At 33.6% G+C, this 25,424-nt stretch overlaps 1 protein-coding gene across 1 annotated transcript; it reads right to left on the minus strand.

The window, feature by feature from the left end:
- Positions 1-11,350: 11,350 nt before the first annotated feature.
- Positions 11,351-25,209, minus strand: NHLRC3 (NHL repeat containing 3). The gene is made up of 7 exons (XM_074304855.1): positions 24,854-25,209; positions 23,770-23,922; positions 22,711-22,858; positions 18,830-19,030; positions 15,413-15,504; positions 14,018-14,130; positions 11,351-13,453 (listed from the first exon to the last, which is right to left on the minus strand). The coding sequence occupies exons 1-7, from the start codon at positions 24,935-24,937 to the stop codon at positions 13,225-13,227; spliced, it is 1,020 nt and encodes a 339-aa protein (XP_074160956.1). The 5' UTR covers positions 24,938-25,209; the 3' UTR covers positions 11,351-13,224.
- Between the last annotated feature and the right edge of the window lie 215 nt (positions 25,210-25,424).

Genomic DNA, 25,424 nt, shown 5'->3' on the forward strand with positions numbered 1-25,424 from the left:
TTCATCAATAGTATACCTTAAATGATGGAAACAAGTTTTCTCCTTTGTTCGCTTGTTTCAATATTTTTTCTCTGCCTCTTCATTCATTCTCTTGTAGTATCCTTTCTTGAAGTCAATATTTTTCATCATTAACAGTAAATTTATTTAGGGTATGCTACATATTCCCTTATATCTTCTTTTCCCCTTTACATCTTTTATTCATGCTCCCATTCTAAGATTTACTTTCACAAAACACTCACTATTATAGACAAGTATTATTCATGTTTGTTTTTCTCTTATTTTTATATATTTATTTTCACCAGTAATGATGTAAAACATCATTTTTTGGATTATAAATGCATTCTGTATTTACATTTTTACTTATTTCTATATGAATCATGTTGGAAGGGAAAAAATCAGAAGAAAAGGAAAAAAAACACAAGAAAAAAATAAAAAATGAACATAGCATGTTTTGATTTATATTCAGTATTAATATTTCTCTCTCTGTATGCAGATGGCATTTTCTATCCAAAGTTTTTTGGAATTCCCTTAAATTACTGAACCACTGAGAAGAACTAAGTCTATTATAGTTGATCATCACAAGATCTTGCTGTTGCTGTATACATTGTTTTCCTGGTTCTACTTGTTTCACTCAGCATCAGTTCATGTAAATTTTTCCAAGCTTTTGTAAAATCAGCCTGTATTCATAATTTTTAAATAACAGTAATATTCTATTACTTTCATATACTATAACTTATTCAACCATTACCTAATTGATGGGCATCCACTCATTTTCCAATTCTTTGCCACTACAAAAACAGATGCTATACATATTTTTGCACTTATGGGTCCTTTTCCCTCTTTTATGATTTATTTGGAATACAGACCCAGTACCAGCATGGGTGGATCAGTTTTATAGTTTTATCGTCCTTTGGGCATAGTTCCCAAATTACTCTCCACTATAGTTGGATCATTTCACAACTCTAAACAATGCATTAATATTCCAGTTTTCCTGCACTCTCCAACATTTGTCATTATCTTTTCCTGTCATCTTAGACAATCAGATGGGTGTGAGATGGTATCTCAGAGATGTTTTAATTTGCATTTATCTAAGGAATAGTGATTTATAGCATTTTTTCTGTTTTTCCATTATTACTTCTATTTGACTTCTGCTTTCAAACTTGTTTCCTTGTGTATAATTTTAGAAAATATCTCTTAATGGCCTCTCTATTATTTTTTGTTATGTTTTTTATTGTAATTACTTGTTTGCTTTTCTGTGGGGTTGGGGTTTTTTTTTATTTGTTTGTTTGGTTTGGTTGTTTTTTGTTTAAATTTCTGTAGTCTGGTTGTTTGAAAAGTAAATAACTTGTTCAGCTTGTTTCTTTTTAGATATGCATCCAATGCTTTTTTAAAAAATTAAACATTCACAAGACACAATAGTCAATGACTATAGTAATCTAGTGTTTGGCAAAGCCAAGGACACCAGCTTTTGAGATAAGAATTCACTATTTGACAAAAACTGCTGGGAAAATTGAAAATTAGTGGGGTTAAAACTAGGCATTGGCCCACACCTAACACCCTTTACCAAAGGTATAGGTCACAACAGGTTCATGATGTAAACATAGTGATATTATAAGCAAATTAAAAGAAAAAAGGATGGTCTATCTCTAAGATCTGTGGAGAAGGAAGGAATTTGTGGCCAAATAATAACTGGAGTATATTATGGAATGCAAAATAGATCATTTTTATTATATTGTTAAGTTCTTGTACATCCAAAACCAATGCAGATAAGATTAGAAGGGAAGCAATAAACTGGGAAAACATTTTTACATTTAAGGGTTCTGATAAAGGCCTCATTTCTAAACTATATAATTGACTCAAATTTATAATTCAAGCTATTCTCCAATTGATAAATGGTCAAAAGATATGAACAGATAATTTTCAGATGAAGAAATTTAAACTATTTCTAATTATATGAGAAATGCAAATTAAGGCAATTTTGAGGTACCACTACACACCTGTCAGATTGGCTATGACAGGAAAAGATAGTAATGAATACTTGATGGTATGTGGGAAAACTAGGGACACTAATACATTGTTGGTGGAACTGTGAACTGATTCAACCATTCTGGAGAGCAATTTGGAACTATGCCCAGAGGGCTAATAAACTGTGTATATCCTTTGATCCAGCAGTGTCTCTGCTAGGCCTATATCCCAAAAAGATCATTAAGGAAGAAAAGGGACATATATGTGCAAAAATGTTTGTGGCAGCCCATAGTGGCTGAGTAGATGTCCATCAGTTGAAGATTGAATAAGTTATGGTATATGAATGTTATGGAATATTATTGTTCTATACAAAACAAACAGAAGGATGATTTCAGAGAGGCTTGGAGAGACTTACACGAACTGATGCTAAGTAAAATAAGTAGAACCAGGAGATCATTGTACATGGCAACAGCAAAATTATTGATGATCAAAATTCTGATTCTCGTTTCAACAATGAGGTGGTGCAGACCAGTTCCAAGACATCATCCATCTTGTGAAGAAGAAAGACATCTGCACCCAGAGAAAAAACTGTGGGGACTGAGTGTGGATCACAACATAGTATTTTCACTTTTTTGTTGTTTGCTTGCATTTTTTCTTTCTCATTTTTTTTTCTTTTTGATATTTTTCTTGTGTAGCATGAAAATTGTGGAAATATATTTAGAAGAATTGCACATGTTTAACATATATTGGATTACTTGTCTTGGGGAGGGGGGCAAGGTAGGGAAAACATTTGAAACACAAGGTTTTGCAAGACTGAATGTTGAAAATTATCTATGCATGTTTTGCAAATACATAGCTTTAATAAAAAAATGAACATCCATCTTTTTTCCTTAATGATTGCTTACATTTTCAGGGTAGTTCATCTTGAGTTTCATTTGGAATGCTTTGCTATTCAAAACACATTCTATTCTGTTTTGCTCTTTCTGATGGGTGCATAATAGTTAATGTGTTATTCAAATTTCGTTTCCTTTATATTTATTTATTTATCCATCTATCTATCTATCTATCTATCTATCTATCTATCTATCTATCTATCTATCTATTCATCTATCTATCTATCTATCTATCTATCTATTTGTTTGTTTTTGAGGCTGGGGTTAAGCGACTGCCCAGGGTCACAGAGCTAGGAAGTTAAATGTCTGAGACCAAATTTTAACTGGGGTCCTCCTGAATTCAAGGCTGGTGTTCTATCCACTGTGCCACCTAGCTGCCCCCTGTTTCCTTTATATTTAAACTTCTTTCTCCAGGTCACTTGCAAAATTTCCATCTGTCACTAAAATTATTCAGTATAACCACTATGCATCTTAAGAGTCTGAAGCATGTTTTTTTAAATTTTCATTTATTTATTTATTTATCTATCTATCTATCTATCTATCTATCGATTTATTTATTTATTTATTTATTTAGTAAGCTGTGGTTTTTTCCCCCATTATTACTGTTTTCTGTGCTTAGAAGTTCTGGTCAGTTTTCTTGTATTATTTATTATAATGCTTAGATTATTTAACTTGTAATGCCCTTCTGGAGAACCTATAATTCTTAAATTTTAAGTTTTAGTGTTATTGCTTTTTGCTTTTCTTTCAGCCTATACTTCACTTTTATGAATTTGTTTTCCAACCATATATCTTCCCTTCCCCTTTTTTGATGATACATTATGGATTCATTTTTTCTATTCTACTAATTTTTTTCTGTTTTATAGTTCATAATTTCTCTTTCACAATTCTTGTTTCTCTTAAAAATTATATAGGAATATCCTGATATGGTCCAGCGTTCTCTTGGGAATCCAATTTGTTGTTTTGATCACTTTTTGTTTTTCAGTATTTATTCATAGATTTCTGGATTCTATTAGCTGACACAGAGGCCATATTTTGTTATTAATATTTTCCCTGTTCATTAAACTGTTCACTTTCAAGGCCATTAACTGAGTTTTTTTCTTTCAAAGAGCTTTGGGAACTTCAGTCATTTTTCCTTATATTTCCCTCTTGTTCACTTTCTGACTCCTTCACATCTGAGTGTAGCTTTCCTGGGAGCTGGACTTCAAAATCATCTTAACATTATCCCATTCTGGACAATTAATGTTTCATTGACTTCAGAATCTAACCCAAGTTACTTAGGGGAGTTGGATGTGGGGAAAGATAGTAACTGTCGCTAGAGCCTCAGTGAAGCCTGGTGGCTCAATGCAAAGTTTTTTGTTTTAATTTTACTTCATTGCTCTTTAGTCCAAATTCTCAAACTGAGTACTATCATAACACAAGAGTTATTCCTAGTTACATCTTTTACTTTTCAAATAATTAAATCTTTCCTCTATTAATAATCTCTATAGTTATATAATACATAATATACATATATATACACATATATGTATTATGTGCATGTTATATTAAGATATATACATACATATGCCTATTCTGTAAGATAGAAAAGAACAGAAATAAAAAAAAGCATTTCATTAGCCGTGTAATTTATCATTTGCTTCCTCTTTATTCAATGTTGAATATTGACTATTTTAATTTTTTTTTACTGATAATTATCAAATGTATAATAAAAAGGAAACAAATGTGTTTATATTCCAAATGAATGTTATCCTTAATTTCCATCTCTTTAATTTGGAAATAATTGTCTGAAGCAGTCTCTGCGCTTTCTTGGTCTCTTCATGGCTGCTTTATATCTGTTACTTTACCTTTGTATAAAAAAAAAAAAAAAAAGTGAGTATTTTTGTGTCATTCTTCAGCTTTTCCATTTTTGCTATTGATTTTTGTTGGAATAGATCAGGCTGAAGTTGTTGACCCTGTATTTATCTTCTGTTCTTCATTATCTTGTAATGTGATGACTTTAACCTTTATTCTAATTCAGTGGTCTCCATTTAGTGGTTTGTGAATCCCTCTCAGGTTCATGACTATGGCCCAAAAGGCTCATACTAAAAGTACCACAAACAATAAATAATCATTCAATTATGCTCTAAACTTGTTTTTTTCTCTGTAAGAATAAAAATGTTCACATCTTTTACTTTGCAATGTAAAATTTATGTAAAATGATCTTGTGTACAATTTTGATGTTTATGCATTATCAACTTCTGACTGCTTTTAATGAAGTACTAGCTTATTGAAGTTTCTTAACCTGTCATCAGATTGTTTCCAAACCTTCAATAAGGTTCAACATTGAAAAGCAAATCTATTCCATATGGATGACCATGCATATGCATTGTTACACGTATTCTGTACCCTGCACCAAAGTAGCTTCCTTGCTTCATTACCCTGTAATCCTGTTTCAGCAGCCCTATAATCACATGAACAAGATGTTAACAAATGTTTGCATTCCTAAAGTCCAAGGACTTAGAGAAGGCCGCAAGTGTCCTTGGTCAAGTTGTTGGAATTCCCCAGTATAAGTATTAGTTCTAGTGCTTGTAATGTGCTGTTGTCTCCAGAAGCTGCTGATCACTCTCTGGGAGGACAGATTCTTCTTCCTGTAGAGAACTGTGGTCTCCAGACAGTACAGCTTTTTACTATGCTCCTAGCTTCCTCTCTTGTTATTCCAAATTGTAAACGTAAAGCTCGAGCAGCCTGATGATATTTAGAATGAGTTTCTTGTGCTTCCTGAAATAAAGGACTACTGGCTAACATGGTTAGAAGGCTATCTGCCTTTGAATTTCCATCAAAAATAGGACCTGGAAGTCCACTATGTGAGTGGACATGCAAGATATAAATCTTGCCTGGATGTTTTCTCACTTGCTCTTGAAGTTCCTTAAAGAGCTGATAAATATTAGAGGCTGCAAATTTTATTTGGGTTGTGGCAATTCTTTGTACTACATCTACTGAATAGGCTGAATCAGTAATTATATTTACGTCTCCTGGGTAATAAGAGCTAGCATGATAGCAAATAATTCATTCTGTTGAGTGGACTGAAAAGGAGTCCTGACTACTCTCTTTATGGTTAAATCATGAGAGTATACAGCACAAATATTTTCTTTGGAGGCATCTGTAAAGATTGTTGGTCCTTTAAGAGGAACCTTAGAAACCTTTTCTTCAAAGATCCATCGCCAATTATGTAGTAGCTGGGTTATCTTTAATGGAGATCCATGTGCAAAATTTGGAGCGGTGGCCAATAAAATTTACCATTCTGGGATGGTCTCACAGCATACATTAATTTGTGCGTTAGTATAAAATGTGTATATTTTTTCAGGACTTATTCCAGATAATTGTGTTACTCTCTTAATAGCCTTTAATAAAATCCTAGCCACAAGCACTGGGTAAGGAGTAAGGCTTTGTTCTGGTTGTGCTGGGAGGTTCACCACTCAATCACACTGTCTCCTTGATGAAGGACTGCTGTGGGTGCCTCTTTTGTAGCAAAAACTGATATTTCCAAGGGTTTTTGAGTGACTCTTTCAACCACATTGGATAAAGCCAGTTCAACTTCTCTCAAAGCCTCTTGTGCTTCTTTTGTAAGCTGGCGTGGTGAATTTAAAGCACTGTCTCCCCTTAAAATGTCATATAGAGGTTGTAGTTGATTGGTAGTTAAGCCTAACACTGGATGCATCCATTGGATATCTCCTAATAATTTTTGAAAGTCATTTAAGGTGTTCAACTTCTCTGTTCTTAAAGAAAGCTTTTGTACTGTGAGTATCTTAGGATATACTTCATATCCTAAATATTGAAAAGGAGCATGTCTTTGAATTTTTTCTGTAGCTATATGCAGTTTGTAGTACTTTAGTGTTTCCATGGTCTTTTGTAGACATGCTTCTAACATTTGTTCCTCAGGTGCACATCCCAAAATATCATCCATATAATGTAACAATATTACTTTTGGAAAGGCTTTTCTTACTAGAGCAAGAGCAGCAGCAACATACATTTGGCACATAGTAGGGCTGTTTTTCATTCCCTGTGGCAAAACTGTCCATTCATATCTTTTATAAGGCTCAGCCAAATTAATACTAGGCACTGAAAAAGCAAATCTTTTCATATCCTCCTTATCTAGAGTGATATAATAGAAACAATCCTTAATGCCTATAACCCATAGAGGCCATTCTCTTGGCAACTGAGTAGGAGATGGAAGTCCAGGCTGAAGAGTTCCCATAGTTTCCATCTGTTCATTTACTCTTCTTAGATCAGTTAACATCCTCCATTTTCCAGATTTCTTTTTCACCACAAATACTGGGGAATTCCAACAACTTGACCAAGGACACTTGTGGCCTTCTCTAAGTCCTTGGAATAAATTTAAAAGTTCCCTAGGGCTACCTGTGGCTCCCCCTTTCTTTTGTTTTTGGAGGAGTGTCTTAATGTCTCTGTTTCTTCTCTCTACTATTACCTGACCTTGCAGATTAAAAAGTATTCTAGTAATGTGTAATATCTTATACTGTGCACAGAAGTACGCAAAATGTTTAGAACTATATGCAGGTCCATTATCTGCACTTAGTAAAAACCTAATATCTCATTATCTCATTAGCACTTAGTAAGAACCTAACACTGAAGTACAAATGTCAAGTTGTTTGAAAGCTATGATGGCTGAGTATGAACATTACAAGTCATCTTAAAACCTTCATGGTTCATCATAAACTTTCCACAGAAACAAACCTGATGCTTCTCATTGCAGTATTGAGACTGGTTTCCAAATTAAAATTATCCTTCACTTATTTTGCTACGTTTCTATCTAATAGTTTTTAAATTGGTAGGCAACATAGGTCAGTCATTCAGTAGGGGTTCTTTGAGAGTAACTCGGCAATATAAATCTATAGTTTCTTTTAAACAGATTTTTACAAATCTGTAAAAAAAATTTACAAATAGTTTTACAGGCATCCTTAATTTTTTTTATAGTTTTTTGTAGAGATTTTTTTACATATATTAGAAATAAAGTTCTATATGCAACTGACTTTTAAGTATGCTTAACATACTTTTCATTAGCCAGTGGGAAAATATATATATATATATATTTGTGTGTGTGTGTGTGTGTGAACTTATTTACTTTATCGAAACAGGTAAGGCTTTGTTCTGGTGTTCAAATATTGCAAAACTTTTTCAAATAAAATTCCAACACAAATTAAATTCACACATTTATATTTTGTTAAAAAATTTTCAAGGTGTAATTTATTCCACCAAAAATGTTATTTATACTGAATAAAATTTGTAAAATAAATTTAGTAAGAAGTCTTTCTGGATTACTTTCAATTTTTAAAGAATGTTCCAGAAAAAAAAAAAAGGTATTTGTAACTTTTTATAATTATAGTTTTATAATTTTACTTTGTTTTCATAATTATGGAAAAATGAAATGATATAATGTAAATTTAAATTGAAGCTTTTAGAGCACAAAAGTGATTATTGTAGTTATTGTAAATAGCTAATGAATAAAAGAATACGGAACAATATATTAAATGAGATTGGGGATTCATAACACTTTTTTGTTGTTGCTGAAAACAGATTAAAGGAACAAATGATGTTGGGAATTAGTGTTCTTAACCTCTTATTGCCTAGACAAATCACTTAATTCCAGCTTAATCTCCATGAGTAACTTTGTCAGGAAACTGTGTATTGATACAATTTCATATTTTGTGATTTGGTGCTTACCACTGCATTCATCTACAAGCATGTATTTAATTATGTATTAAGCACAATTTGTGATAGTGTAGAATAATGGCTAGAAAGCAGGCCTCAGAGTCAGGAAGATCTGGGTCACCTCTGACATACTAGTTATGTGACTCCAGCAAGTCATTCATCTCTTGCTAATCCCAGGCAATTGTCTAATAACTTGAAATTCCGGTTCTAATATATATACTTGCTAAATGCAGGATCCTCTCTGAAAATTCATTTTATTAATAAAATCCTAAGTCTAATTAAAAAAATGTATACATATATACATTATATATGTGCATTATTGGACATGCCGATACTAAAATTAGCTTCTTCCCTTAATGGGGTTTACATTTAATGGCTTATGTAATGCTTTAGCAAGTGGTCTGTGAACTTCTGTAACAGAATGTTTTAATCACTGTTCTAACCTAATGATGAAATTTGCTGGATCTAACGAGGCAGCTCCAAAGAGAAGATATCAACAGGGTCATAGTTGAATACTTTGTTTTCTTTGTAAACTACTTTACAGATATCTCATTTTATCCTCACAATAGGAAAGGAAGATAGGTGCTATTCTGAGCTCATTTTATATGTGAAGAAATTGAAGCAAAAAGAGTTGATTTACCCAGAGTCACACAATTAGTAAGTATTTGAGGCAGGGTTTGAACAAAGGTTACAATATGAAAATCAATTTTATGTGCAAATATGAGAATCTGGGCTATGCTATAATATATTGTCTATCATAGACATTGAAATGACAAAGTATCCTGAGAAGGAATTGATTATCAAAAGTTCATGAAACAAACATTTGACTATATATAAATTCTCACAAAAATTATCCCAAAACAGAGAAATTGAAAATCCCTTCATTCTGTTTAATAGGCTGTTTCAAGTTGTATTTTGTAGTCCTTCAAAAAAGATAAAAAATATATTTTAGTACACCACAAGTATTCTTCAATCTGATATCTGGAAAATAAAAAATGTTGCATATAAAAGCAACATATAACAGAATGTTTGGAGCATTTGTAAAGTTTACAAATACCTCTCAGTTCATTGGCAAATGTCATTGTTCCCCCTTTAAGAAAATATAGTCTGGGATTTTTAAATAATCAAGAAGATGAACTGTTGGTTCCACTTCTGGGAAATCATTTGGCCTCTTTCTACTTGGCCCAGGTTTTTTAATCTGTTCATGATAAACTGAGCATTTACGAGTGCATTGTTATTCTCATTTGAATGGCAGAACTGATATAAAATTCAGGTTGGAGAAATAGAAAGGTACATGATTATCTTAATAAACTATTGCTATTATACCAAAATTACAACAGCAAGTTGTACTAATACATCTATCTTATGCCAAGATTTTAGCCTTTGGTCAACAGATTAGATTATTGAAGTTATACTTTTGTTTTAACCAAGAGATCTAATAGGAAAATAACAATAAAACTTAAAGTAAAATCAACTATAACAATGACTTTTGTTGTTAGACTGAGAAAAGCAAGGGGGAGAGGGATTTAAAAGAACTATGCTTTAATGACGTCTTAAAATTTTAACTTTTAAAATAGCTAAGATGCTTTTTTAGCTTGAGAAGAACTCCACTGCCCTCTTCTGTTTTCAAAAAGAAAGTACATTAATCCATATTATTTTGGCAGTTCCAATCATTTATTTTTTGGAAAAAAAAAAAAAAAAAGTAATTTTCTCCATATTGCTTGTTAACTATTAATACATAGCACAAAAGAAAAATAAAATAAAATCAGAGAAGTCTTTTTGTGTTACTAAGTTACCTCTGATGAATCCAAGTAGGCAAAAAAAAAAAAAAAAAAAAAAAAAAAAGTGCCTTTATTTGTAATGCTGATTATCTAAAATTCCTATCTGTTTTGTTTAGTTTCAGGAAGCCCTAATGTTTATATCTACTTAATCAATCTGTGAAGATAAAAGGTAAAATAATATTCTTGCAAAAATGCTGATAAATGAAAATTTTATTAGCAAGTTATCTGTAGAAATCTGGTGTACAATAACAATATGAGAAGAATTACAAAAGTTAAACAATCTCTCTCCCTGCAACAAAAGTTCAAACCAACCCCTTCTAAATCAATCAACAAAATTATCTGTGTATAGATTTCAAAATGAGATTAAATAGCATTATTTCATTTGATTGTCAATAATTCTGTGAGAGAAAGTCTAAATGTATTATTATTATTCCCATTTTACAGATAAGGATTCTGGGGTCCAGAGAGAGGAGCTCTATTTTGCTGAAAACAAATTCACTTATAAATTACTAGATATCAATGACATGACCTTAAAATGTTATCTATTCACATAACAACAATATTTTGTTGGCATAAGTGCACATGTGCTTTGAAACTCTTCAAAGTGCTTTTAATTATCTACATAGTATTATTTGGCCCAAACAACATTCTTCTAAAATGAGAAGGCAGATACTATTTGGTCCCTTTTAGCTTGATAGCTATAATCTTATGACTCATTGAAAGAGGAATAAAAGAACTAAAGAAGTACCTTGCTCAAAACCACAAAATCTAGTTTTAGATCTCTAAATTAAAAATTTTTTCTACTTAGTATTGTGTTTATATGGTTTTAAATCTGACAGTGGTACTAAAGAAAAATATTACTCATAAAAATCACCCATATTTATTTTCTCAAGTCATATGTCTACATTCCATAATGGAGCTAATTTATGGGTTATTTACAGTATTCTGGCCAAGATAATTTCCAAAGATAATCTAGGAATAATTCACACTTATATAGGATTTTAAGGTTTACAAAACACTTTATTCACAATAACCCTGTGAGGTAGGTAGTAAAAAAAAAAAATCATTATTTCCATTTTCTTTTATGAGGACACTGAGGCTCAGTAAGGGTTAAATGAATTGCTCATAGTCATACAATTACTATGAATGAGAGTCTGGATCTTTAGTCACATGGTTAGTATGTCACCACGGGTTCAGTTAGTCAGAGTCCACACTCAATTTCGGCCTTCTAATTTCAACATCCCCATCATCATACAAAGGTGCCTCCCATTTATATAAAGGGAACTTGCAAGATTATTGGGAAAGCTGAAATTTCAGAATCATTAAACAAAAATACAAGGTTAGTCTGGTAACTAGAAATTATACAGGTATCACTGCCTACTTGTTGATATTGTTCCTAGGTAATCAGAGAAGCAATATTAAATTTAACTATCCCAGTTGCATCCAGAATACCCTTCAGATGATTAGAAATAAAACCAACTCTTCTGTAATTTATGCCAGATCATGATATGGAAGGAAAAAATCCCCTATACCCAAAGATGATTGTGGTGTCAAAAGTTATAAGATAATTATAGAGAGCTCCTATATTAAGTGCCGAATAATAGTAATGAGATTCCAAACCATCCAGTCTCTGGCTTTGTGCAAATTATATTCCAAAGAAGATATCAAAATAAAGTATAAGAAAAGCTAACAAAATGCTGCCCCATTAATTCTTAACTTATGATTTACTAGGATTGCACGGATAATCACAGAATCATTTGTATTTGCCTTTTAAGTGCACTATGTTATTTCTGTGGAGAGATCTTATTAATTATATTTTACTTAGGCCAACATTGAAATGAACTAGAATTCTGAAAACCTAATAGAGGTCTCAGAGAGTGGCTGGTTGGAATAGGTAATGACTTGCAGGAGAAAAAATCCTGAGAGTAAGTAAATATTTGCTAACTTATTCAAGGTAGATAATCAACACTACCAAATGATGTACAAAGTATATGATAACAGGAAAATGGGGATAGGTTAAAAAAATGTACCAACGTGCTGGAATAAACAAGTATTTGAAATTGTTTATAATTAAACTAGTAGATCGCATGAAAGAATGGTAAAGAAATAAAAATATGTAAAGAAAAAAAACCACCAACCTCAACACCTCAAAATTTTTGGCAAATATTGGCATATTAATTCTTCTAGCACCTCCCTGAGATAGACATGTATTAATTCTTGTACATCTTTTACATTCACTAAGGGAACTGGCCTAAGAAGCAAAAAGTTCATAACCTTTTTAAAAAAAAAATTTGTGGTAAACTGCATAGGGACTACTACATTATTAAATTAAAAGGACTGAGATACTTCATAGCCATAGAAGTAAAATGAGTTCAATGGCATGCTTTTGATGTCCTAAAATCCATGTCTTTTGCTTAACAATTTCATTTCCCATTCACTGTGTATTTCATAGTTTGAAGCTCACAGCTTGTTTTTGAAATGGCATTTAAAAATATCCTTTAACTCTTACATCTATCATTACTCCCCACTCCTATGAAAACCTTCTAGGAGAAAGTTACTTGGTTCAACACCAAAATGATGGACCATTTTAATCCTAATTCGTTGGAATACATTTTTCTCCCTTAAAATAGCCTTTTATTAAAAAATAAGAAATAGCTAAGACATCATAGTACCAATAAATTATCTGGATTCAATGATTATTAATAAAAACAAAGCTTCCTGAAACAATTTTTTTAAAAAGAACATGCCAGAATAAAGTCTTACATGGATATTTAGTCATTAATGAAAAAAATCACAAGAGCTTTCCACTGAAACATCTGCAATGGCCATTCCCTGAGAAAAGCAAACTTATGAATATCTAAATGAAAGAAGAGAGTTATTTATTTTAAAGGGACATATTTCTGAACTTGTTGTGCCCCAAGTTCTGCCACGTAGATTGCTCCAGTCCTCTTATCAACATCCACAAGATGAGGTGACACTTGACTGGCTAGCTGGATTGTGCTTACCACAATACAGTCTCCAATCATCCCTACAGGAGGTGCAAATAATAGAAGGAGCCTACTAATATTCAACTGGGCAACAATGAGGTATTTCTCATCAGGAGTAAGCCTACAAAAAAAAAAAAAATACAAGAAACACATCATAAATGTATGTGAAATGTTTTAAATATGACAACCATTTTAACAAAACTGTTACTTCTTTCAAATGAGAAATTATTTAGGTACCTGTACCTCCCTAACAAGTAGTCAGCTCAGGGCCAACTACATAACAGGCTCTCTGTGAATATACATGAGTTAAATTACTATTTAAAGGAAGACAATAAAAAGCTAATTCTACAATACTCGATAGATAATAAAGTCTTAGAAAAAGAATTCTTTACAAGTGAATAAAGCAGGAGGTGTCAACCTACAGATCCCAGTGACCTTGAAGAAAGCTGTTGTAGCATGTTGTGTTGACAGAGCCTGATGCTTCTCTTTGCTTTGGATTTGATATACCATGCTATAATCATAACTATTCTTTTTTATCTCATCTTTCAGAGTCTTCATTTTTTGTACCTTTTTACTCTGCTTGCAAATTTTAACATTAAACAAATTCTTAATAGTGTATGAAGCTTTTCCAGAGAAATGATGCAACAAATCTAACAGCTTTAACAATTTTTCTTTAAATTATTACCTGACAGAATAAGGACCATCTTCTTTGAAACAATCACTCCATGCTCCCAACCACTCTCCTGTATTTTTATCAAATACTTGAATTCTTTTGTTTCCTCTGTCAGCAACCCATACCTAGGAATCAATTAAATGATTATTAGAAAAGATCTAGGATGCAATTTTTTTTCAAACACATGGCTTTCTATACAACTGATCTACTATATAATGACATAAAACATTCACCCCAAAAAGAAAAAAAGTAGCATACTTTCTATTAAAAAGGCAGTTAAAAAAAAAAAGACAAATAGTCTTACACTGAACTTATTTCAGAAAACTCTATATGTTTGTCTACTAAATCATTTTGATTATAATTTGTTACAATCCATAAGTTGGTGTGTTCTGGTCTTTATAAAGTACAAACCTAGAAAAAAAGTTGTTTTAATTACAGCACTATGAGAATATACTGTGATTGCTTCATCTGACTTAAGATATGAAAAGAAAACCTATATTTATTCAATGTCAATAGATATTTTAAGACATAACTTTTAAGAAGTCGGGGAGCAGGCTAACATATCAAATACAACAGGAACCCCCACACACACCAAAAAACAAAAAAAAACCAAACCTGCGTTCCATTCAAATCCAGTAGCCTCCATGGGGATTTATAGAAGAAAATAAAAAGGAATTTTTCAGAGAATAAGTAGCTATGTATGGGTTGGGACTATTCTGATGATGAGAATATCCACACAGTAGAGCTTACCTATCTACTATCAGAGTGAGTTTCTGATAATACCTCTGTCAATAGGTTCAGCTTGGCCAATCAAGTGAGCTTCCTGGGGTTGGGCAGGTAACCATCATCACTAAACTTACTTAGAAAAGAATTACAAAGCCATGGCATAGTACAGAAGAAAGAACACTGTAGTTGGAGTTGAAATCTCTCAATCCCCTTTAATCATGTGGGTTCTAAATTAAGAACATATTTTCTTCAAGTCCTAAAAATTATAACAGCTTATAGGCATCTAAATTTTAATGACACTTAAGTTTTCCATGTGCTTTACATATATTTCATTTAATCCTCAAAACAATCTTGATTGCAAGTGTAATCAGTTACATTTTGAAGAAGAGGAAACTGAAGATCATAAAAGGAAATTTATTTGTGCATGGTGGCATAGCCAGTATTAGAGGAGTATTCAAAACATGACTTCAAAAACCAGTATTTTTTTTTTCACTACAAAAACAAATGAAACTTTGAAAGGTTTTTTCCTCCTACATTTTAAAGGACTTCACATTTATAATGGGTAATAATGATTTTTTAAAACAATGAATGAAGTTTCTACCTATCTCTTAAGTACTTATATAATTAATGTTTCAAATAAAATAAATGTGTACTTGGATATAGATAGAAAAATGTTTTTACCCGACCAGTTGAATCAAGTGTAACACTATGTGGAATGTTGAATTGGGCTGGGCCTGTTCCATGCTCCCCACGAATCCACTGCATCTCAAAATCTAGATATAAGAAAACATCACATTATATGCAGTCAAAATTACAGAACAATGAAAAAAGTATCACTTCAAATAATCATGTCACAGACTGCCTCATGTAAAAGGTGTCCCAGATTATACAGTTGAGTCAATTATCTTGTATGAAAGGCATATGAGTCAAAAAGAAAAAAAAAAAAAAAAAACCTATGTCAAAACTTCACATTTAAAAGAACTATTATATTTTTTCCTTTCCTATAAAACATCTGCTCTCCCACACCCACCAGAAAACTAACTTAAATTTCCATCTTCCTTCTTATATACTTCCTCTTTGAAGTCTTTCCTCATGACCAGCATGGGGAATAAAGGGCACAAACAAAAACATCTCCCTCCCTCAAGAAGGGTATACTGGTGGCATAAAGGAGAAGGAAAGACAAAATTTTCCCTAGAAAATTCAGGTAATCTATTGGGAGAAATCAGGGGAAACTTCACAGATCAGGGAATAACTGAGATAAGAAAGGAGTTCATTCCAAGAAAGAAGTATAATTTATGGGAGTAGTTAAGTTTGAGGAACAAATACTAGGTCAGTTTGGCTCAAGTGTAGAGTTCATGAAATATGGCTATAAATGTAGGTGGGAGCCAGATAACCAAAGACCTTAAATGCCTAACTAATATCTATAGAAACGTCATCAATATCATCATTCTAGCCTTTCATGTTAACTTGGAAGTCATATGTAACATTCATTTCTCTTTCAGCTCTCATATTCAATTTATTTTTAACTTCATTTAGGAATTAAATGATCATCTCTTTAAAAGATCTCGAAGTCTCTTCCCTATGCTTCAATCCTATATTACCAACTCCTTGCTAGACATTTCTAACTGTATATCCTGTAGGGAACCAACTGAAAAACTATCCTCTCAAATAAGCTCCATTTCTAATTTCTACCAGTTACTCAGATAGGCAACTTTAAGATGAATCATATTTACTTTCTCTCATTTCAACATCTAATCAGATGTCAATTTTTATCAATTCCATGCCTCACAACATCTCTTGCACCCTTCTCTCCACTTAACACTATTTCAGATCCTTATCCCCTCACGTTTGAATGGCCATAGCCTAACACTGTTTGTCTTTATCCTGTCTCCTCTCAAACCAATCATGCAATCTACTGGCAAAGTGAGTCTTATCATAAGACTGAGCATGTTCCTCTCTCATTCAAAATGTTCCAGGGCTCCCCACTGTCTCCAAGTTAAAATATAAATTCCTGGGCATAGCACCTCAGGTCTTTTTTCTGACTCTTTAGTCCACCTTTCCAGGCTGATTTGCACATTCTTTACTTTCAAAAAACTGGTTTCCATACAGCACCCTGCCTTTGTGAGGACCAACTTCCTTGCCTGGCATGCACTCTCTTTCCACCTCTATGTCTTAGAATCCCTAATTCCCTTCAAAGCAGAACTCCTGGGCTATCCCTTACATGATGCAGTTGCTAAGTCCTTTATAGTATCCCCCCAATTAACTTGTACGCCTCACATATTTACATATATGTCCCTGCACATGCTATTTCTGCTTCTCATCTTCCCATCTACAACAGAACTCGAAATTCTTGAGGGCAGAGAGTATTTCATTTTTGCCATTCTCTATATAATAAATATTTCTTAAGATTAATTTTCTATTCCCACTTCAAGCTAGTTCATGCTTTTATGATCTCATGGCCTGATTATTACAACAGTTTCCTTGTTGGGATATGAATGAAATCTCCCTTCCTCCCTTATTTGGCTCTATCTTCCTAAAACACTTCTCTCATGTTGCATTTTTTTTTTCCACAAAAATTTTCATTAGCTCTACAAGACACCAAAAATAAAGAGCATAACCTTTACCCTTTCCTACTTCAGGACCTTTGCTCAGTGTCCTCCCCTCTCCTGTAGCCCAAATGTTCTCCTCCTTTACCAACCACCTATCCAAAGCTGCCTTATTTTTTCAAGACTCAGTTCCAGTCCCACTTTCTTTCCTCACTGAGTCTACCTCCATTTAATTTAATCTTTTCCTTCATTAATCTCATATATAGAATAATTCCAAAGTCTTAGAGCACTAACTGTAAGCACTAATATTTTGGAAAGCCCTGTGTTATTTGTTATTTTTAAGTCAATACTACATTTTAGCACTTAAATAGTTCTCTAATTGTCTGAGTATTAGCCATACCTTCTCTCCTGTATTGTAACTTTTTATTCCAATGATAATACACACAACTTTAAGCCTCTTTATCCTTAAATCTTTTTTTCTTATAGTCATCCAATTACTTTTCAGCTCCTGAACTCACTAACTCCTATACAAACTTCACTTTTTTGACCTACTCTTCTGAGCTCTAAGGAATGACTCATTAACAAAATCATATCAGGCGCCAGTCATTTTTTCATACAACACCTCCAAATACCACATGTATAATAGCAAACACATCACATTAAATAAAAGCCTTCTAGAAGAGTGGTCTCTCAACATTTTTTTAGCATATTTACTTTTGTTGATTTAGGTTTTTTTGATCATCTATCCCAATATATGAATACTTATTTACAAATTTTATTCATATAATCTTAATTGTTATAAGGCAGAGATGAAATATCCATCTCTAAAGTCAATAGGGAGCCACAGGAATTTATAATGGAGACACAGTTAGGAGCTGGATATGGGTATAGTACAGAGAATAAGAGTTGAGGGCCCCCCAAAAAAAGTCCTTAACTTTGAGTGGAGAGAAGGGGATGTATTTGAGAAATTGAGATGATTGCCTGTTAAGAGTGAAGGAGAGCATGGAATAGAATATGACTCATAAGTTGCAACTTGGATAAATGGACAGAAATAGAGAAGTTCCAAAAAGGGGTAGTTTTGAGAGAAATAATATAACAAGATCTGTAATGTGGATCACAACCCATCCATCTCTAATTATCCTATACAATATACTGTCTTATTAACTGTGAAATTGGTTAAGATGTCTAGGACTCAAAGACCCTCTGAGGACATTGTCACAGACACAAGGAAATGGGAGAGAAGGAGGAAGATCATGGGTAAGCCCAGGAAAGTCAATTCTGCCTGTGCAATTGCTGGTACAGTGGTTCCAGATGGGTTATATGATATGTTAAGAGTGTGGGAAATTGTATAATCATTGCAGACTAGTACATCTGGGGGATAAAGGGTAACAAGAGTGTTAGAGACAAGTCAAAGTTAGTGTGATCTGTGATCCATCTTCCCATAAACTAATTGGTCACTCTTTGGATCATACCATGGTTCCCTGTAGTTATATGGAACTAATTTTAAGACCACTCTTGTAGATGACTCTAGCGCTAAAATAAGCTGATATACCTTGGCTCAATTTAAGCAGTCTGTTATTCAATCCTCCATCTCCATCCACAAGGTACATTTCTCCATTATCTTCCACATATATTTCTGCTGGGTTATCAAACTGAATTGGGTTTATACCAGTTCCTTTTTTGCCTGGGGTACCCAGAACTTGAATGAGGTCACCAAAGGAGCTGTATTTTTTCACTGTATGTCCATAGGATCCTGAATTTAAAATAAATTTTCACAAATAAAGTTAAGACAAATGTTCAAATAGATTGTACTTTAAATTAAAAAAAAAGAGAGAGAAAAAAAAATCAGAAAAGACTGAGAAAGGATAGATTATGAGGTACTATATTCAAATATGTACTATATCCAAATCATTATTACATTAAAATCTCATTTGTTTTTGGTTTAGATCTTTTATTTTTTGAAAAGATTTCTTTTTACAATGAGCCTTCTAGACCGACTTGAATATTGTTGATTATTTTAGAAGAGGATTTTTCTGTAAGTAATGTTACTAAATCACTGGAACCAAGTAAATGTAATCTTTTTTACTTATTCTGACACCACACAAGTATCTATAATTAAGGGATTTAAGTACTTCGGTATAACTTTGAAAAGACTATTGGTCTATAACTTCAACTTCTCTATTATAAGTTTTTTAAAGGGCCCTGGAGGTTAATTTCTATAATACGAATCTATTATTTTTCTTTTGGTGCCCATAATTCAATACTTTTGAAAGCAAGAATAAATGTCCTAAGATTACCAGTGTCTTCATGTTGTTTTTTTTTTAATCTTAGTTATTTTCATGTAAGATTTTCTTGCAAGCAAAAGCATAAAACATACTTCTTTGGGGGAATTATCATTAGAAAAACTAGTTGAAATCAATATAGAAGACTGTCACAAATGTAAATTGCATAATATGAATTTAAAGTAATCTGAATAAATTTCTGGCTGTCTTTTAAGGAAATAACTAAAAGTTAAGCACAGTAGAGTAGAAAGTACATGGTCCTCAAGTCAGTCCAAATTCTGCCTTGGGCATTAAAAAGGTATGTGGCTTTGGGCAGGTCAATTATCTTCCTGTGGTTTCAGTTTTTTAGTCTATAAAATGAGGAAATTATATACCAGATGGTTTCTAAAGTCTATCCTTTCCAGCTCCAAATTAGTTAGTAAGAATAATTCTAGAAGCTGAACCACAAGATATTTGGAAAGGTGCAGGAAGCATCATTTGATTAAAAAGAAATGCAAAAAGTGAAAGAATTTCATTTAAAAAGATAAAAATAATCTTGGATTAGTAGCCAATTTTCTGACTGATTTTCATTTAGGTTGAGGCAACTAGGAAAAATGTTGACTCATCTGTGGTCAGGGAAAAAAAAAGAGACAAAGAAGAAAGATAATTTGTTTTGTTTGCATATATGTGTTTTAATGAAATATTATAAAACAGAATCACAGGCTGATTATACTGAAAGTACAAGTCCTTAATCAATGAGAGCTTGAAAAAGAGTACAAGTCAAAGCTCCTTAAAATTAATTCAGAAATAGTATAGATTTTACACTTGTCCTAGGGTGTTGTAATAGCACAAAAATGATCCAAAAAAAAGCCACCAACTAAAACTTCAAAATCTTGTGGTGTGACAATATTTATTGATAAGGATATATTTTTAATGTTTTATCAAATGTTAAAAAGCATTAGCTCTAAAAAGAAACCCCAAATCTTTTAATTAGTGATATTTTCAGTAAAGGACAGAATCTAGGTGTGCCACTAAACAGGCATGTAGATGATGAAATGGAAATAGTGCTGAACTTGGAAATGGAAAGATCTGAATACAAATCTAGCATCAAACCCTTACCAGACACACATGACTCCAAGCAAGTAACAATCTCTGCCTTAGTTCATACTTAATTGTAAAATGGGGATAACAACATTTGCCTCTGAGGGTTATTATGAAGACTGAATGAGTTAATATTTATAAAGTGCTTTTCAAAGTGCCTGCCCCAAGATAGGAACCCTAATGCTATTATTATAACTGTCATTGTTATTAGTATCCAGTCATATGGAGAGTAAAATTTGATTCAAATTGTGTACTAGCAAGTATTATTTTACAAGTACTACTTGTACTAGTAAGGTATAAAATAAAAATTAAGATTTACACATCATATAAATTACAACTCAGAGTATTAATTTTTAAAAAGGAACTTAAACTTTCATTCTAATCTGAATTGAGAAAATTAGGCTATGCATTTCTGGATTTGAGAAACCATTCAACTCTCAAATATATATAACCTTTGTAAAGTTTTTTTATAAATTCAAGGCCACTATTACTCCCCAGATCCTAGGTCACAAGTTCAAGCTGTCTTTTCCTCCCTCCAGATTATCTGTACATCCTGTACATCTAAATATGTTGCTGATAAACTTTATTTTATTTTTCCCATCTTGATAGCATACTCAATAGAACCAAATTTACAGAACCACTAATGATGTCACAGGCATTATAGAAATTTTTATACCAATTATTATACTATATCTCCTTTTCTGAGTAAAAGTATCTACCTGTTAATAAAAATGTAATTTTGCCAGTGATGGTCTTACTGTTATGCCCTGAATAAAATTATTACAGTGTCCTCCCCCCTTTTCCTTACCATTAGGACTGGGAGAATTGAGTCAGAAAAGAAGCCTTGAAATAGCATTGAGTCATAAAACTCCAGGTGCATTATCTCAATCCTTGCTGGGATCATTCCTCCTCCTTTTGAGTATTGCCCTTAACCTAGATGTCTCCTGCCCTTGACCTTATCTTGATCCTTATGCTGTCAGGACTAAGTTATGATCCTTTCCTGGAATTATGGCTTGTCTTCTCATCCAGTGTTTTATGCCTTTGTTGTATATTCAGATTATTTTGTTTGCAAATCCTTATTAGTTATAAAAGTTCCCTGCTTCAGGCCCTCAGGATCGAATGAATTTTGAACATGAGTTCCATTTGGGCGGCTAGCCTAAACTCTCCACAATTAAAAGATTAAAAACTAATCACTGTCTTGCCTCAACTTCTCTGGCATTACATTAGTACAAACTGTAATGAAGAAACAGCTACTTAGGGTCAATTGTGGAAGACAGAAAGCCATATTCCATTTGTGTTATCTGTTCTTATCAGAGGGGTTTCGGATTTCTGTAGTGTATGTGTATATATGTATACCTATAAACAGATAGACAGACAGATATGCCTGTATCTATCTATACATGTTTTTCACAACACAGAAAATTGCAATTTAAAAAATCCATGCACACATTTAGTAATCAGAATTTTCTTTTGAAACATTGACAGTCTAGCATTAGCAAAAGAATAATGTGATAAGTTAAAAAAAAAAAAGCTGAAGCAAGCAGGAAATACAAAGGATATCTTTTCCTCTCTAAGTTGTTTTGGAGAATCTTCATAGTAATAGCAAGTTTGGGAATTAGACTAGCAATTAATCAATTTGGAGATGCTATGGTATATTCACATATGACTCACTAGCTCTTTTTGGTGGTAAATAATGGGAACAAGTTGAAAATCAAGGCCTTCTACCATAAATACTTCCCATGGTGCTGAACAAAATGGAGATAGGTCCAGTCTATTTGGGCTACTCAAGTCATCAAAGCCAATCACTGATCCAGCCTAGTTCCTTAATTCTCAGTGCTGGATCATGATGCCGGCTTCAGGATGGTTAGAATCAACAATGAGCCTACAGAAGTTGCCACTACTTGTACTTAGACAGAATTTTTAAGAGGGAAAGAAACTTCTGAGTTTCTTAGAATGGAAAAATTGACCATTTGAGGATATCAGCTTTCAAAAAATTAAGCACAACAGAAAAAGTTCTGGGAGAAGATGATAAGTTCTTCCATAGTAGTTTATTAGATGTTACTACACATACCACTTCCTACATCCGTGATCCAGACTGATTGTTCATATAGGGTACTGGTTGCAAAGATACCATGAGGTGTGTCAACAGTATCATTCCAAGCTCGTAGGAAATATCCATCCTCTGTGAACACTAATACCTTTGGTATGTTATCCCCTCTCTAAAGATATACAAAAATAGCTGCTTAGACAAAACCAGATGTAAGTAAATACAATCCTTATTGTGGTGGAGTAAAATGTTAGCTTAACTGTAAATCTACAGACAATTTAAAGAAAACACTACCCCCAAACCTAACAAAATTAACAACCTGTAAACTCACACCCAAAACAAAATCTTTGGCATTTTCAGAATAGCTTGATACTAGGTAATTATATCAATATAACATTTAAACTCCAATAGGAGCTTTAAGAAACATAACACACATATCATGGTTAAGAACTCTGAAGAGAAGATATTGTGGATAGAGGGACAGGTTAAGTCTTAAGAGGCAGAAAGCCCTTTATTCCTGTCCTGCCACTGACACATACTAGTTATATAACCAAGAGAATATCATTTAACATTTTAGTCTCCCCAGACAATCCTTTCCAGGTTCATCAAACCTTACTCTCTACCACATCTTCTTTGATCCAGGGATACTGGTCTTATTATTCCAATCAACCAGATGTATATGATATCTACTATGTGTATGGCACAGTTCCAAAAACATGCTCTCACATCTGAGCATTTTCTCTAGTGGTTTCCCACACCTAGAACACTCTCCCTTATTTCCCAACTAAAATCCCATTTACTGTAGGAACTTTCCCAACCCACCTTAATTCTAGTATCTTCCCCATTAGTTATTTTCTATTTATTCTGTAAACAGTTTATTCATGCACATTGTTTGTATTTAATTGAGTGCTCAAGGGCAAGGTTTCTTTTTAGCCTCTTTTTATATCCCCAGCCCTTAATTAAGTGCACACATAGTAATCACTTAAATATTTATAGACTGAGAAAAACAACCACCAAAAAAAATCTTCCAAAAACTACTGACAGCAAAAAAAGAGGAACCAGAACATTCTTACTTTTACTTACTTGTGCTACATAAACTAATCCTTTAAGGGAGTCTACTGCAACACAAAATGTTGTGCCAGTGAAGTACTCTTGATTTTTAGGCCAGCCTACATCCAAATGGTAAAGAGGTTTTTCTGTTCTCCAGGAAATAAAGTAAGCAAAGGTTCCTAAGTCCTTAAGCAAAAATAAGAGGAAGAGAATTAATTCCATTAAAAAATAAAACAAGACAGGTTAAAAATCACCTCAGATTCTCCCACCTTGACTGTTTCATTTTTCTCCACAGACCTTCATATAGAGTTTAATCAAGTATAAGAAATCAACCAAAACATTAGGTTTGAGGAGCTGTTCTTAACCCGTGGACTGCACAACCAGAGAATCTTAAATAGATTTAGAGGCTCTGCAAATTTGGATTGGGAGAAAAAAAAAAAAAAAGTTATCTTTAACTTTCACTAGGCTAACTGAAATTTACCATCTGCTTCAATTGCATGTAATAAACAAACCCCAGCAGCACAGTAGTTATTTTGCAGTTTTTGCATCTGCCGCTTCAGAGACGGCTAACACTTTGTGACCCCATTGGGGGTTTCTTGGCAAAGATATCATAGTGCTTTGCCATTTCCTTTCCTAGCTGAGTTTTACAAATGAGGGAACTGAGGCAAACAGGGTTAAGTGGCTTGCCCAGCTGAGGCCACATCTGAATCCACGGTGCCACCAGAAATATTTTCTCATCCTATCAGTTATTATGCTTAAGTAGAAATAGTTTATACTCATTGCTTCCGAATTTTCTCTTAACATGTCAATAACTATTTGAAAGTCTGCGTATTTTCTTCAATGCATTTAAAAAATTCATTGCGAGGGGAGAAGTTTAAATAAGATCATACATTCCCGAATAAAAGAACGGGAGCATACGATTGTTTATGTTACTTCCCTCAGGAGCACAAAGGCCTTTACCGGCCTGTATAACGGAGCCAGACATTCCTTATTCACTGAAGGATGCATCTGGAGGTAAGGATGCTGCGGAGCTCGGGAGAGCCTAATTCTGGCAGATTCCTAGGAGGTGCCAGACACGTCCCCCAATGGGAATCCCCTCTCTCCCCCTCGGACTCACCGGCGACCTGCAGAATCGGAAATGGAAAACTAGGAAGGCCATGAGAAAGGTAGTCGCCCCCATGCAGAGCCAGAGCCGGGGCATGAGAGCGGCTCTGTCGGGACAAGAGCAGGAACAGGAACGCGGCTCAGGGCGAAGAGAGGTCGCAAAGGAGGCCGACTGGGTGGGAAGCGTTCGAAGAGACTTCCGCAGGTCAGTGAGAGAGGGTTGACGAAGTCTAGGAAAAATTGGATGGGTACCCACAGAGACCAAGAACACAGCAAATAGAACCAGCTCTCTCAACCGTTGCTCCCAATTGTGTTCTTGACAAGCAAGTCACGGGACCCGGCAGGTGGTAGGGTCAGGTGACCATGTGACCCCGCCCCTCCTGGCAGTTCCAAGCCCGGGCTTCCCTGGGTCCTAGCTTCGAGTGTCCTGGCTCATGCCTCACTACTCTGTCTCCCTATACTCAGTTTCGAGTAGAAAGTCAGGCAGATCACTCTCAAATGTGGACGATACATTCTAGGCAACTTCCAGAATTCATGGAAATTAAATTAAATTCCCTCTAGGGAAAATTAAAATCCCGACCCTA

Source organism: Sminthopsis crassicaudata, chromosome 3, assembly GCF_048593235.1.
Source record: "Sminthopsis crassicaudata isolate SCR6 chromosome 3, ASM4859323v1, whole genome shotgun sequence".
NCBI lineage: Eukaryota > Metazoa > Chordata > Mammalia > Dasyuromorphia > Dasyuridae > Sminthopsis > Sminthopsis crassicaudata.